Source organism: Theropithecus gelada, chromosome 19 (genome assembly GCF_003255815.1).
Source record: "Theropithecus gelada isolate Dixy chromosome 19, Tgel_1.0, whole genome shotgun sequence".
NCBI lineage: Eukaryota > Metazoa > Chordata > Mammalia > Primates > Cercopithecidae > Theropithecus > Theropithecus gelada.
Window position 1 is genome coordinate 14,593,883 of NC_037687.1, and position 16,664 is coordinate 14,610,546.

Consider the following 16,664-nt stretch of genomic DNA (forward strand, 5'->3'; position numbering starts at 1 on the left):
CTCTCCCCCCCCCTCTCTCTCCCTCCTCTCTCTCTCCCCCCTCTCTCTCTCTCTCTCCCTCCTCTCTCTCTCTCTCTCCCCTCTCTCTCTCTTCTCTCTCTCTCTCCTCTCTCTCTCTCCCCTCTCTCTCTCTCTCTCTCTGAAACAGAGTCTCACTCTGTTGCCCAGGCTGAAGTGCAGTGGTGTTAGCTCACTGCAACTCACTACTCAATCCCACCTTAACCTCCTGAGTCGCTGGGACCACAGGCACATGCCATAACACCTGGTTAATTTTTTTTTTTTTTTGTATTTTTGTAGAGATGGGATCTCACTATGTTGCCCAGGCTGGTCTCAAACTCCTAGGCTCAAGCAATCCTCCCACCTCAGCTTCCCAAAGTGCTGGGTTTATAGGCATGAGCCACCATGCCTGGCCTTGACCTCTGCCATACGTAGACTCTAAAAGATAATAATAATAAGTTGAATACATAATTGGGAGATGTAGTCAAAGAATTCAAAGTTGCATTTAAAGGCCAGGCACAGTGGCTCACACCTGTAATCCCAGAAGTTTGGGAGGCCAAGGTGGGAGGACTGCTTGAGCCCAAGAGTTCAAGACCAGCCTGGACAACAGAGTGAGATCCTGTCTCTACAAAAAAAATTTTTTTTTTTAATTAGCAGGGCATGGTGGTGCATGCCCGTAGTCCCAGCTACTTAGGAGGCTAAGACAGGAGGATGGCTTGAGCCCAGGAGGCTGAGGCTGTAGTGATCTATGCCTGCACCACTGCACTCCATTCTGGGTGACAGAGTGAGATTCTGTCTCAAAAAAAAAAAAAAAAAAAAATGCAGTTATGTAGGATGAATATATCTAGAGATCTAAAGTACTATAGGAGGAGTACAGTTAATAATATTTGGGTGTACACTGGAAATTTTCTAACAGAGTAGATTTTAGGTATTCTTAGTAGAAAAAAGAAAGGCAACTATGTAAAATGACAGATTTTAACTGCACTCCAGCCTGAGCAACAGAGCGAGACTCTTGGCTCACTGCAACCTCTGCCTCCCACGTTCAAGTGATTCTTGTGCCTCAGCCTCCCGAGTAGCTGGGATTACAGGCGACAGCCATGACGCCCAGCAAATTTTTGTATTTTTAGTAGAGATAGGGTTTCACCATGTTGGCCAGGCTGGTCTCAAACTCCTGACCTCAAGTGATCCTCCCACTTCGGCCTCCCAAAGTGCTGGAATTACAGGCGTGAGCCACCTCGCCCGGCAGAGTTTACTTTCTAGTATGGGAAGCAGATAATAAACAAAATGAATAAGTAAAATTCATACTAGGTGGAGATGGTACTACACGGGGAAACGGTGCCTCCTTAGCAAGACCCGATATGCCATTTTAAACAGGGCTTCCCTGAAAAAGTAACGCTGAAGACCTGAAGGAGATGGCAGTTCACTGTTATTTTTATAATGACTAAGTTGGAACCACTGGATGATAGGACCTATAAATACAGGAATAGGTAAATGTATAAGGCCTATAAATATAAGAATCTATATTCATAACAAGAACCTCGGGTTATTAGGATGCACCAGCCATCCTTTGGAAAACACTGGACAAAGGGATCTCTCACGTGAGAGGGAAACTGACGGGAACGTCTTGGCAGCTCCTGACAGCCTCGGGTGGCAACTTTACCTTTCACCTCATCCGGCGTTGGGTTCTTTCCACATCCCCCTTCCAACATCCGAGGGCTCCTCTGAGCTCCAGCTGTGGCCCCCTCCTCCCTCCCCAACCCTCCCAGCCAAGCTGAAGATCGCTGAAGTCTCATCTGCTGGCAGATCCCCTCACCTGATGGTTGTGATCTGACCCAGGTTGAGCTCGTAGTTGTTAACTTGAGCAATGAAGATGGCAGCCAGGGCCTCATAGAGGGCAGTGCCGTCCATGTTGACCGTGGCGCCCACGGGCAGGACGAACCTGGTGATGCGGCGGTCCACACCCAGGCCCTCCTCCAGGCAGCGGAAGGTGATGGGCAGCGTTGCTGAGCTGGGGGAAAGAGCCCGGGGTTGAGGACGGGGCGTGGCCTGGTGGGGGCGGGGCTGGGAACAGGGTGTGGCCTAGTGGGGCAGGGCAGAGAATGGGGCGTGGCCAAGCCGAAGAAAGGCTGGGAACAGGGCGTTACCTAGTGGGGCACGGCTGAGAATGGGGAGGGCTGGGTCACATGGGCGGGGCTGAGAACAGGGGAGGAGTAGGTGAGGCGGGGCTCAGAGCAGGACGTGGCCAGGTGAGGAAGAACTGAGAATAGGGCGTGGCCAGGCAGGGCGGGGCTCAGAGCAGGGCATGGGCTGGGCGTGGCCTGGGCAAAAATGAGCCGAAGGAATATTCCCCTTGAGAACATTGAGCACGCCAGGTGGAGGCTCCGCAAGAGGCAGAAGCCAAGGGTATAACATTTCAGAGGCTGATAAGTGCACAAAGGAAAGGAGCAACTCCTCATCATACAGGGAGAAAACAGCAATGAGAGTCCCCCAAGCTGAAGATCTCTTGACCCACTTAAAGCCAATAGCTAAGACCAATGACTACACACACTAGTTTATGGCACTAGTTCATTCTACCTATCCATTTCCAGAAAGGACAGGACCAAAGGTCTGCTGACTTCAGGGAGGGCCCCTATTCCAGACTCCCCTGTTTGCACCAGCATTGACCTCAGCTATGTTAACTTTCTCTATCCATCTCCCCACCATGTCTTATGGGAGAAAAGTGACCTAATTGGTTGGCGAGTTTAGTCAAAGAAGTGGGTATCTCATTTGGGGTAAGCCTGTCCACAGGACGTGTGTTCTGTGGTCAGCTTTACATCATACGGTTGGAATCCTGGACTCATAGAGGGTCTTTGGGTGTCCAGCTCAGCGGTGACTACGTGAGTTTAATTCTAGGATACAGTGACATTAGTCTTACATAGGCATAGACCAAGAGGAACCAAGATACCCTGACCAGCGTTATGGGCAATTTTAAAAATTCTATTTTTGACCAGGACCAGTGCCTGTAATCACAGCACTTTGGGAGGGCGAGGCGGGCAGATCACTTGAGCTCAGGAGTTCAAGACGAACCTGGCCAACACGGCAAAACCCCGTCTCTACAGAAAAAAAGCAAAACAAAACAAAACAAAAAAAAACACTTAGCCGGAAGGGCTAAAAAAAATTAGCCAGGAGGACTGGAATCACGCACCTGTGATTCCAGCTACTTGGGAGACTGAGGTGGGAGGATCACTTGAGCCTGGGAGGTGGAGGTTGCAGTGAGTGGAGATCACACCATGGCACTCTAGCCTGGATGATAGAGTGAGGCCTCATATCAAAAGAAAATTTAAAAAAAAAAAAAAGATATTTTTAGCCGGGCGTGGTGGCTTACACCTGTAATCCCAGCACTTTGAGAGGCCAAGGTGGGCGGATCACATGAGGCCAGGTGTTCAAGACCAGCCTGGCCAACATGGCAAAACCCCATCTCTACTAAAAATACAAAAATTAGCCAGGTGTGGTGGCGCACACCTGTAATCCTAGCTACTTGGGAGGCTGAGGCAGGAGAATCGCTTGAACCTAGGAGGCAGAGGTTGCAGTGGGCCAAGATCACATCACTGCACTCCAGCCTGGGCGACAGAGTGAGACTTTGTCTCAAAAAAAAAAAAAAAAAAAAATTCTTCCATCTTTTTGGCTGTTGTTCTACTTTTCAAATTATTTTTGAATTGGGATGATGCTCTTAACTAATCCCCTAAAACTACAAAAGAAGAAGAGGAGGAGGAAGAAGAAAAAGGAGGAAGAGAATAAAGGGGAAGAAAAGAGAAGGAGGAGGAGGAGAAGGAGGAGAAGGAGAAGGAGGAGGAGGAGGAGGAGGAGGAGGAGGAGGAGGAGGTGGCAGCAGCCAAGAGATCTCCCAGACACCATCTCACAAGCAGAGATGACACCCTCTGAGCTAGGAATTGACTGAGCTCATGGGGCATCCCATGAGCTCATGGGTACCTCAAAATTGGTACCTGGTTCTCCTCCATAGAAAGTTAAAAAACAAGAAAGGAGAAAAGGAGATCAGGAGAGCCAGCCCGGGACAATGATTGGCCCCCAGGTGTTGCACCAGCTGGAGGCCCTCCAGAGCCCTGGACATTATTGGATGTCTCAGAAGAGGTGTTTAAGGAAGGGAGAGGGCAGATGCCCTAGGAGAGGACATGAAGGACAAGTGCAACCAGAAATGGTGCTGGGGTGGGGAGCAAGGCCATACCTGGAAGACGTGCCCATGGCAGTGATGAGGGCTTGTAGCATGCCCCCAATGAAGGGGAAGGGGTTCCGGTGAGTGATGAGGAAGTAGATGAGGGGAAGGACGCCGCCAGCATGGAGGAGCAGGCCCACGATGACGGTCAGGGTGTACATGCCCAGCTGACCCCCCAGGACGGCCATGTCTTCCATCTCCAGAATCTTCCCAGCAATCAGGAACAGGATGCCCACAGGTGCATACCTGTGTGAGGGAGCCACATACCTGTCAGGGCTCCCTCCTAACCTCCCTTGCAGGTCTAAGGCTGGCATCCCCAAGGCTTTGCTCATATAGGGCCCTGGAGCCACGCAGTACCCACGATACAGCACCCTACTCCATCCCAGTCTTCCCCGTACACTAACGAATGCCACCGGGCCCCACGAATGAAGCCCACCTCCTCCTCCTGCTCTTCCTTATCTCCCCATCATGGTAGAAAAGGTCCTACAACTCCAGGATATACAACCTTTCAGGTGCCTACTCCCCATTCAAGCCCTCTCAACCATGCCCCAAATAATCACTACCTTCAGGATCCTTCCCTAGACGTTGCCAAGGCATTCCCTGTCTCTGGCCTTCTAAGCTTCCCTTATCTTCTGCCCCCAACCCTTTGTTCCACATTTGAAACTTATATGCCCCTTTTCTCTTCCCTATCAGTGCCTGTTCTCACTCATTCACCAGCCTAATAATTTCCCTCTCAAAACACCTGTCCTATCAAAATCACCAATGTATTCATTCATTCCACAGATATTAACTGAGTACATACTATGTTCCAGGCACATGGCTCCTGTCCTCATAGCACTTACATTACGTTATGGACTAAATGTTTATGTCCCCTTCCCTCTCCAACCAAATTCATATGTTGAGATCCTAACCCCCAGTGGGACAGTATTGGGAGGTGATTAGGTCATGAGGATGGAGCCATCATGAATGGAATTAGTGCCCATATAAAAGACACACCAGAGAGCTCCCTCCATCCTTCTGCCATTCAAGGACACAGCAAGAAGACGCCTTCCATGAACCAGAAGACAGCCCTCACCAGACACGGAATCTGTGGGTGCTTTGATCTTAGACTTCCCACCCTCCAGAACTGTGAGAAATACATTTGTGTTCTTTAAGCCACAATGTCTATGTATTTTTGTTACAGCAGCTGACATGTACTAAGACACATTCTAATGGGGAAAGCAAGAGGTACACATAGAAACGCACCAATTACAAACTTCAAGTGGTGATAACAGCAAAGGAGAGTCACTGTATGGGACTGCTTCTGAGCAGATGATCAGAGAGGGCTTCTCTGAAGAGGTGACATTTAAGCTTTTACATTATAAGAAGGTACCCTGGGTGTCTGGGAGAAATCATTGCAGGCACAATGCAAAGACTCTGAGATGGGCATGCACTAGGAGTGCTGGAGGACCAGAGAGAAGACCAGTGTGGCTGGAGTAGTGAGTAAAAAGGAGAATAAAGAAGATGAAAGAAGCAAGTCCATCAGGGGCTCACCTGTTTTCCCCACAATCCAGCCCACTGGTCGATCATGTGAGTTTCTGCCAGCGGCACCATCATCTCATTTCTAGGCTTCAGTGGCTACTCCTCTCTCTTTAAAAATCGAAGTCTACAGCCGGGCGTGGTGGCTCATGCCTATAATCCCAGCACTTTGGGAGGCTGAGGAGGGTGGATCACTTGAGGTCAGGAGTTCAAGACCAGCCTGGCCAACATGGTGAAACCCTGTCTCTACTAAAAATACAAAACTTAGTCAGGTATGGTAGTGTGTGCCTGCAGTCCAGCTACTCAGGAGGCTGAGGCAGAAGAATCACTTGAACCCAGGAGGTGGAGGTTGCAGTGAGCCAAGATCACACCACTGCACTCCAGCTTGGGCAACAGAGTGAGACCCCATCTCAAAAAAAAAAAAAAAAAAAAAAAAGGAAATCTACTTTGACTCACGTTCATCATGGATGTTTTGGAGGAGGCAGGGACCTCTTGGGAAGGTGGTACAATAGCTTGAGTCAAAAATGAGGATGTGAGGGACTTCTCCAGTCACATCTGTGTTCTCCAAACGGCTCAGTTAGCCCAGGCGAGTAGTTGCTGAGTCTTCTCCAAGTCAACATGACTAGATCCACCCCTGTGCTTACTCTGAGTAATCCCTCTCTCAACTTTCTCACCTCCATCCTTCCATCTCATCCCCTGCAAAATTCCTCAGCCCAAGATTAATTGTGCATGATTTCTTACCCCCTACACTCAGCCACCTGGCAAATCTGGACATTTCACCCAGTCATGCCAATGACAGTGCTATACATTCATTGTTCCCAATTTAGCTGAGCCTTCATTGTTCCTTGTTAATTATCTGCTTATCCTGAATAAGCTCCCCACTCCCCTTCCTTTCAAATGCTTTCCCAGGCCCTCAACTTGGCCTCAAGTTCCTTATATGTAGTCTTCAAAGTTTCCCTTCTTGTTAAAGAACAAATCTTAAGTGTTAAAAATTGTTTCTTTTAAAGACTAACTTCCTTCAAGCCTCCTTACTTTATGCTAGTAACTTTTTGTTAAGCCCTGTCCTATGTAGCTATTGACACGTTCACAGGCACATAGTACATTCTACGTCCTTGTAGTTTAACAAAGATATCGGTGCTGGATGTGCTCACAGGCATGTCCCAGCTCGCAGCCTACACCCCTTCCTTATTTGGGAATGTTATTACTTTTTCTAAGTCCTTTTGTAAGCAACTTCCTCTTTTCCTCTGTTTTCCATTGCTTTTACCTACTTAGAAAAGTTTTAAGTTATTAGCCAGTTGGGTTTTAGTTTAGATTGTAAGGTCTGGCTCCAGCCAATGGAGACAGGACACAGTAGCAGGGACAAACAGAGTAAGGGATAAAAATTGCTTCCCTCCTTTGTTCAGGTGTGCTCTTGCCATTGTTCCATCTGCAGTGAGCACCCTTTCTGCAGAAGCTAAAAATTGCCTTGCTGAGATAATTAAATTTATGTTCAAGTGCTATTTCTTTGCGGCACTAGGGAACAGGCATTCTGTTTCTAAATAAACATTTTACATACAACACTATACAACTTTCCAATTGTTTGGGATGACGTACAAAGTCTTCTCCCATTTGGGATCTGACAGCTTTGTTAATATCGTCCACCACCACTCCCAACTTACCCCATGCTCTCACCTTCCTGAATGCCCCACCACTCTCCAAACAACTTAGGTACCTTCAAGCTTTGCATGTTCTCTTCTCTCTGCCTGAAATACGTCTCCCCTCTCACTGTCCAGTTGAAGTCCTACTCACCTGTCAAGATGCAGTTAACAGGTGACCTTCTTCATGACTCCCTCTTCAGAAAGCATTCACTGTGTACCCCTCTACTCACTGCTCACTTCTCCATGTTCCCAACACTTTTTAAATGTTCCTTTACTACAGAACCTACCACCTTGTGTTATATTGATCTACAATGTGTCTGTCTCTCCTAAGATTTTGTGAGCTCCTTGAGGACAAGTATGAGTGCACTGTGTCTCTGTATTCCAGAGGTCAAGACAAAGTCTGCCTGGGAAAATGCCTGCTGAGTGAATAAAGAAATTTCTGAAGGAATGAAGGAATTTAGAGAAGGAAAGACGAGGGAAGGGAAGGGAAGGGAAGGGAAGGATAGGATTAGCAAGTGGATGAAAAAGCAAGGAAACAAGTAGATGAAACAAGTTAGTAGCTGAGTGAACAAATACATGAACAAATGAGTGAATGAAGAGAATACTTGAGTAAATGAATGAAAGAATAACAAATGCATAGATGAATGAGTGGGTCAAGGAATGAATTAGAATGAATAAATGACTTAACTGAGTAAATAAACAGATGAGTCCATCAATGATTTAACTAATGCATGGATGAGTTTGTAAATAAATTTACAAGTGAATGAATGCCTAAATGAGGGAATTAACTGACGCATGGAAGAGTGAATAGATGAATAAGAAAACGAATGAACCGATAGAAAAATGAGAATGATAAGTGAATTTATTGGTGAGTGAAGAGATAAATGAGGAAGTAAGTGGGTGAATAAATCAATGCAGAAAGGTATGAATGAATGAATAGTAACTAACCAATGCATAGGAGATGAATAAATCCCCGTCGCTTGTGACAACACAGATGAACCTGGAGGACATTATGCTAATTGAAATAACCAAGATACAGAAAGACAAATACCACATGATCTCACTTATCTGTGGAATCTAAACAATCAAACTCACAGAAGCAGGGAATAAAATGGTGGTTACCAGGGACTCACAGGGAAGGAAGGTTGGGGAGATGTTGACCAAGGATACAAAATTTCGGTTAAATAGGAGAAATAAGTTCAAGAGATCTATTGGACTACATGGTAGGTATAGTTAAAAACAATGTATCATGTACTTGCAAATCACAAAGAGAGTAGATTTTAAGTGATCTCTCTCTTTTTTTTTTTTTTTTTTTTTTTTTTTAGACTGGGTCTCATTCTGTCACCCCGGCAATCACACCTCACTGAAGCCTCTACATCCCAGGCTCAATCTGTCCTCTTGCCTCAGCCTCCCAAGTAGCTGGGACTACAGGTGCATGCCACCACACCCAGCTAACTTTTTTGTATTTTTTGTAGAGACGGGTCTTGCCATGTTGCCCAGGCTGGTCTCAAATTCCTGGGCTTAAATGATTCTCTCACCTTGGCCTCCCAAAGTGCTGAGATTATAGGCATGAGCCACCACACCCTGCCTAGATCTTAAGTGTTGTCACCACAAAAAAATAAGCATGTGAGGTAACGTCTATGTTAGTTAGCTCAACTGAACCATTCCATAATGTAGAGATATTTCAAAACATTATGTTGCACATGAAAATATATACAGTTTTTATTTGTCAATTAAAAATACATTAATTTTTAAAAATAAATGAATGACCAAATAAATCCAGAAACCAATGCATGAAGTAATAAATGTAGATAAATAAATGTCAGTGAATGGTTTGGTCAAGGCATTGAAGGATGAGTGAATGAACAGATAAGCAAGGGAGTGAACAAGTGAACAAATCATTGCAGAAAAGTGTGAATGAATGAATGAGTTAGTGAGTTGGCCAGTGATTTAACCAATGCATAGAAGAATCAATAAATGAATGAAGAAATGAGTAAATCAATGCATGGAAGAATGAGTGTAGATGAATAAATCACTGAATGAGTGATTTCGTCAATGCATAGAAGAATGAGTGAATGAACAGATGAACACAGGAGTGAATGTGTGAATGAATCATTGCAGAAGGACACGAATGAATGAAAGAGTGAGATATTCCATGAAACTAACCAATGCATAGAAGAATTAATGAATGAACAGATGAACAAGGAAGTGAACCAGTGACGAAATCATTGCAGAAAGACATGAGTGAATGAGTTGGTGAGTGGGTAAATAAATTACCCAATACATAAATGAATGACCAGAAGTCCCCAGCAAGCCTTCAGCAGCTTCCCCATAGCCTGACTTCCCAGCTCTGGCTCCATGTTCCCATGGGCACGGACCAGGACTCACCAGATAATGATGCCCACCAGCCTCATAATAGCCTCATTGAGGCTGTCGAAGAAGTCCCTGAGGACTCGGCCCTTGTGTTTCATGCCACCAATGACCAGCCCAAAGGCCACAGAGAAGACCACGAGGCCCAGGGCGTTGATGCCATTGGCGGAGCCAGGCACGGGTACAGTCTCCTCAAAGCTCAGCACCTCCTGCAGGGTGCCCAAGGCCCGAGTGACATTTTCCAGGAAGCTGGTTCCGTTATCCACTGAGAATGGAGGAGGCATGGAGGCACCCAGCTCAGACCCGTTCTCTGTCCTCACGATGGTCCTGGTTACCACCCTCGTGCTGTACTGCGTCTTGAACTGAAATAGAGAGAGATTGCGCCCAGACTCAATTCAGCGGATGCATCAGAATCGCCTGGAGAAATTCCTTGAGACCACTGATTCCCAGTTCCCACACCCTGGAAAATCTTATCCAGCAGAACTGAATGAGTGAATGAATGATTTGAACAGTGCGTGGAAGAATGAGTGAATGAATCAGTAAACCCATTATGAAAAATAGTATGGAGGTTCCTCAAAAAATTAAAAATAGAACTACCAGCCGGGCGTGGCTCACGCCTGTAATCCCAGCACCTTGGAAGGCTGAGGCAGGCAGATCATGAGGTCAGGAGTTCGAGACCATCCTGGCCAACATGGTGAAACCCTGTCTTTACTAAAAATACAAAAATTAGCCGGGCGTGGTGGTGCGCGCCTGTAGTCCCAGACACTTGGGAGGCTGAGGCAGGAGAATCGCTTGAACCTGGGAGGCGGAGGTTGCAGCAAGCTGAGATGGTGCCATTGCACTCCAGCCTGGCGACAGAGTGAGACTCCGTCTCAAAAAAAAAAAAAAAATTGAACTACCATAGGACCAGCAATCCCACAACTGTATATATCCAAAGGAAATGAAATCAGTATCTCAAAGAGATATCTGCTCTCCCATGTTTATTGTAGCACTATTCACAATAGCCAAGATATGAAATCTACGTAAGTATCCATCAATGAATGAATGGATACAGAACATGTGGTATACATATACAACAAAATATTATTTGGCCTTGAAAAAGGAGGGGATCCTGTCATTCGTGACAACAGGGTTGAACCTGAAAAACACTGTGCTACGTGAAATAAGCCAGGCACAGAAAAACAAATATTGCATGCTCTCGCTTATATGTGGAATTTAAAAGAGTTGGACTCATAGAAGCAGAAAATAGAATAGTGCTTACCAGGGACTGGGAAACAGGGAAAACTGGGGAGATGTTGGTAAAAGGACACAAAATTTCAGCTAGACAAGAGGAATAGGTTCAAGAGCTCTATTATACGACATGGTGATTCTAGCTAATAACAATGTATTGTGTATTTGAAAATCACCGGCCGGGCGCGGTGGCTCAAGCCTGTAATCCCAGCACTTTGGGAGGCCGAGATGGGTGGATCACGAGGTCAGGAGATCGAGACCATCCTGGCGAACACGGTGAAACCCCATCTCTACTAAAAGAAAAAACACAAAAAACTAGCCGGGCACGGTGGCGGGCGCCTGTAGTCCCAGCTGCTCGGGAGGCTGAGGCAGGAGAATGGCGTGAACCCGGGAGGCGGAGCTTGCAGTGAGCTGAGATCCGGCCACTGCACTCTAGCCTGGGCGACAAAGCGAGACTCCGTCTCAAAAAAAAAAAAAGAAAAAAAAAAGAAAATCACCAAAAGGGTAGATTTTCAGTGTTTTTATCGCAAAAAATGATAAGTATATAAGGTAATTGATATGTTAATAAGCTTGATTGAGCCACTCCACAATGCAGACATATTTCAAAACATCGTCATACTTCATTAATACATATAATTTTTGTGTGAATTTAAACATAAATAAAAATCTATTTTTTTGAAGAATAAGTGACTGAATAAATGAATGAGGAGGTAAACAGCCAATGTATGGAAGTAGCATAGATTCCGAATTGTTCACAAGCTCCCTGGGCAATGCTTAACCAGAGCTGAGGGCCTCTCCCCTCAACCATCTATGGTCAAAATTTCTGGAATCTCTACACCAGCCTCGATGCCTCCTCTAGCCCTGTGCACAGGAAGTCCTTGGCCTAAGTCCTCTTTTTTTTTTTTTTTTTTTTTCCCTTTTTTGAGATGCGGTCTTGCTCTGTCACCCAGGTTGGAGTGCAGGGGTGTGATCACTGGAGCCTTGATCTCCTGGGTTCAAGCAATCCTCCCACCTCAGCCTCCCAAGTAGCTGAGACAGGCGTGCCCAGCTAATTTTTTTTTTAATCTTTTTTTTTTTTTTTAAAGACAGAGGGAGGGTCTCACTCTGTTGCCCAGGCTGGTGTTGAACTTTTGGCCTCCAGTAATCCTCCCACCTTGGCCTCCCTAAGTGCTGGGATTACAAGCCTGAGCTACCGTTCTCGGACCTAAGTCCTTCTCCCTAACCCTCCCAGATCACCATGGAAAATACATCCTTTCTCCTAGACTCCTCTAGAACCCCTGCCCATTGCTCTGTCCGGCCCTTCCTCCCACCTCTTACCCTTGGACCATCCCTTCAGCCTCAAGCTCCCGCCACCCTCCGAATCTCCCTGATCAAACTGTGTACTTCCCCCTGACCTGTTTGAAGCAGGCCTCCACAAGGTTTGGTGGAAACATATTTCTGCAGAGAAACATCAGAAGAAGGAAAGTGGTTAGACCGTGGAAGGGCATCTAGGGTGATAACAGTAATACTAACACCAAGAACAACAGTAATGCAGCCAGCACATGAATGCTTCCTCTAGGCTGGGCACTGAGCAAGCATCTTGCTATCATCTGATTTAAACACTACAATAACCCCAGACGTAAGTGCTATTTAATGCCCCATTTCACATAGAAAGAAACCAAAGCTCAGAGAATTGATGTAAGCTACCCAGAACCACAGAGCTGCTAAGAGGTGCAGATGACCCTCAAATCCAGGTCTGTCTGAGCACGTGGCCAGAGCCCTGCATCACCTCAAGGACTTTCATTCAAACACACGTGTCTCAGTGATGCCTCAAAAATCCACAGAAAACTCCTAAACCCTTTTAACTTTAGGTTTCCCCTAGGCCCATGATTAAGGTAGAACCAAGGCTAGCCTTGAATCTGGGTGGCAAAAATCTTGCTGCTCTAATTAAAACCACAGTGAGATACCACCTTACTCCAGCTAAAACAGTCATTATTAAAAAGTCAAAAAACTATAGGTGTTGGCATTGATGTGGGGAAACGGGGACACTCACACATTGCTGGAGGGAATGCAAATTAGTACAACCTCTGTGGAAAATGGTATGGAGATTTCTTTTTCTTTTTTCTTTTTTTTTTTTTTTGAGACGGAGTCTTGCTCTGTCGCCCAGGCTGGAGTGCAGTGGTGCGATCTCGGCTCACTGCAAACTCCGCCTCCCAGGTTCAAGCAATTCTCCTGCCTCAGCCTCCCAAGTAGCTGGGATTACAGGTGCCTGCCACCACGCTTGGCTAATTTTTTGTATTTTTAGTAGAGACAGGGTTTCACCATATTAGGCAGGATGGTCTCAATCTCCTAACCTCGTTATCTGCCCGCCTCAGCCTCCCAAAGTGCTGGGATTACAGGCATGAGCCACTGAACCTGGTGGAGATATTTCTTAAAGAGCTAAAAGTAGATCTACCATTCCACCCAGCAATCCCACTAGTGGGTATCTATTCAAACGAAAAGAAGTCACTGTATCAAAAAGACACCTGCACATATATGTTTATCACAGTACAATTCACAGTTGCAAAGAACTGGAACCAACCTAAGTGCCCATCAACTGATGAGTGCATAAAGAACACATGATATATGTACACCATGGAATACTACTCAGCCATGAAAAAGAATGAAATAGGCTGGGTGCAGTGGCTTACACCTGTAATCCCAGCACTTTGGAAGGCTGAGATGGGTGGATCGCTTGAGGCCAGGAGTTGGAGACCAGCCGCGACAACATGATAAAACCCCGTCTCTACTAAAAATACAAAAATTAGCTGGGCATGGTGGTGGGCATCTCTAATCCGAGCTACTCAGGAGGCTGAGACAGGAGAATCGCTTGAACCCGAAGGGCAGAGGTTGCAGTGAGCCAAGATCGTGCCACTGCACTCCAGCCTGGGCGACAAGAGTGAGAAGTCGGACTCTGTCTAAAAAAAAATAAAAAATAAGGCCGGGCGCGGTGGCTCAAGCCTGTAATCCCAGCACTTTGGGAGGCCGAGACGGGCGGATCACGAGGTCAGGAGATCGAGACCATCCTGGCTAACCCGGTGAAACCCCGTCTCTACTAAAAAACACAAAAAACTAGCCGGGCGAGGTGGCGGGCGCCTGTGGTCCCAGCTACTCGGGAGGCTGAGGCAGGAGAATGGCGTGAACCCGGGAGGCGGAGCTTGCAGTGAGCTGAGATGCGGCCACTGCACTCCAGCCTGGGCGACAGAGCGAGACTCCGTCTCAAAAAAAAAAAATAAATAAATAAAAAATAAATAAAATAAAATATAATGTCTGTGGCATGGTTGGAGCTGGAGGCCATTATTCTAAGTAAAGTAACTCAGGAATGGAAAACCAAATACAGTATTTCTCACTTATAAGTGGGAACTAAGCTATGAGTATGCAAAAACATACAGAGTGATATAATGGACACTAGAAATTCAGAAGCGGGAGGCGGGGAGAGTAGTTAGAAATTAAAAACTACACATTAGGTACAATGTACACTACTAGCGGAACAAATGCACTAAAATCTCAGAATTCACCACTATATAATTCATCCATGTAACAAAGAAACACTTGCTCCCCAAAAGCTACTGAAATTAAAAATTAAAAATTTTTTCATAGGCCAGGCACAGTGGCTCACGCCTGTAATCTCAGCACTTTAAGAGGCTCAGGCGGGTGGATCACTTGAGGTCAGCAGTTCAAGACTAGCCTGGCCAACATGGTGAAACCCTGTCTTCACTAAAAATACAAAAATTAGCCTGGTGTGGTGGCACGCGCCTGTAATTCCAGCTACTCTGGAGGCTGAGGCACAAGTATAGCTCGAACCCTGGAGGCAGAGGTTGCAGTGAGTCAAGCTTATGCCACTGCACTCCAGCCTGGGTGATGGAGTGCAAAAATAAAAATAAAAACAATTAAAAGAGTAAAGGCAACTATTAATAGCCAAAATATTTTTTTAAATAATAAAAATCAAAAATTTAGTTAATTTTTAAAAAAATTGTGCTGCTTCTATTTCCCATAGCAAAGACTTGGAACTGACCCAAATGCCCATCAGGGATAGACTGGATAAAGAAAATATGGCACACGTATGCCATGGACTACTATGCAGCCATAAAAAAGAATGAGTTCATGTCCTTTGCAGGGATGTGGGTGAAGCTGGAAGCCATCATTCTCAGCAAACTAACATAGGAACAGAAAACCAAACACTGCATGTTCTCACTCATAAGTGGGAGTTGAACAATGAGAATACATGGACGCAGGGAGGGGAACATCACACACCGGGGCCTTTCAGGGGGTGGGAGGGGCAAAGGGAGGAAGAGCATTAGGACAAATACCTAATGTATGTGGGGCTTAAAATCTAGATGACGCCGGGCGCGGTGGCTCAAGCCTGTAATCCCAGCACTTTGGGAGGCTGAGATGGGTGGATCACGAGGTCAGGAGATCGAGACCATCCTGGCGAACACGGTGAAACCCGGTCTCTACTAAAAAATACAAAAAACTAGCCGGGCGAGGTGGCGGGCACCTGTAGTCCCAGCTACTCGGGAGGCTGAGGCAGGAGAATGGCGTGAACCCAGGAGGCAGAGCTTGCAGTGAGCTGAGATCCGGCCACTGCACTCCAGCCTGGGCGACAGAGCGAGACTCCATCTCAAAAAAAAAAAAACAAAAAAAAAAACCTAGATAACGGGTTGATAGATGCAGCAAACCACCATGGCGCATGCATACTTATGTAAGAAACCTGCACGTTCTGCACATGTATCCCAGAACTTAAAGTAAAAAATAAAATAAAATATAAATTAAAAAATCATGCTGCTTTAAGAGAATCATTCACCCTCCAATGATGCTTAGGGAAACACCAGCTGTTCTGACCTCACCTTGAGGGTCATAACCTAAGATCATATTCTAGCAGCAGCTGCCGTTGGAGAATATATGCAAGGCTCCAGGGCAGAAATTGGGTACCAAAAATGGGTACTATGGGTGCTGCTATGTCCAGCCTGCAGCAGCCTGTCCCCTTTGTCTCTCCTTGAGTATGAGTTGTTGCAAGTAGAGTCAGAAATCATATCAAAATGAGTACAGTCACCTGTAAACTAAAAGTAACACCTAAGCCACCACCACCGCCAACAGCTGAACAGACTCTCTCGTGGCCAAGTGGACCCCAGAACAAAACTGAGTTCCTGGCCATGATGGGACAGGAGGTCAGACACATCTCCTTATGCCCTCTCCCTTTTATAATCTAGACACAACAACTAACCCACATCAATGTTAAATTAGGGTGTTAAAGTAATTAAAACAGAAATCATAAGACTGATAGAACACACTCCTTGTGGCATTAAGATACCAAACTCTAAGCAGGATGTAAGGCCATGCCAGGCAGGGGTGAAGTCATGCACCCTACACTCAAATAATAAATTGTGTTCTAGCTGCCAAAAGGTTCTTCTTTTTCTCTAGGAGTGAAACAAACACTAGCCTTAAGATAAGCAATATTAAAATAATTACAACTCATAAGCTCACAGACAAGGACTAATGGGGCCCTTGTTCCACCAGCCGTAACTACAGCTTTGACTGGGCAAGAGACCGATTTCAGTAACTTTCTCCTGATAACACCACTGACCACGGGCTGGTTCTGGCTCATTGACAGAGGCTGTGCATTTGGGTACCTTCGTGTCCTGAAAAGATCTTTTGATGTATAAAGCCTAAATGTGATACATTTA

The 16,664-nt window shown here is 45.9% G+C and overlaps 1 protein-coding gene across 3 annotated transcripts in view; it reads right to left on the reverse strand.

Moving 5' to 3' along the window:
- Positions 1–16,664, reverse strand: part of SLC1A6 (solute carrier family 1 member 6) — a 63,615-nt gene that overhangs the window by 2,930 nt on the left and 44,021 nt on the right. For 2 of the 3 annotated variants that reach the window (XM_025366043.1, XM_025366041.1), the window contains 4 exons: positions 12,357–12,399; positions 9,751–10,094; positions 4,220–4,453; positions 1,811–2,005 (listed from right to left, as the gene is read on the reverse strand). In XM_025366043.1, the coding sequence (XP_025221828.1) occupies positions 1,811–2,005; positions 4,220–4,453; positions 9,751–10,094; positions 12,357–12,399 (816 nt within the window). Of the gene's footprint in view, positions 1–1,810; positions 2,006–4,219; positions 4,454–9,057; positions 10,095–12,356; positions 12,400–16,664 lie in introns of those variants that run through there. The other variant, XM_025366044.1, reaches the window with a different exon arrangement.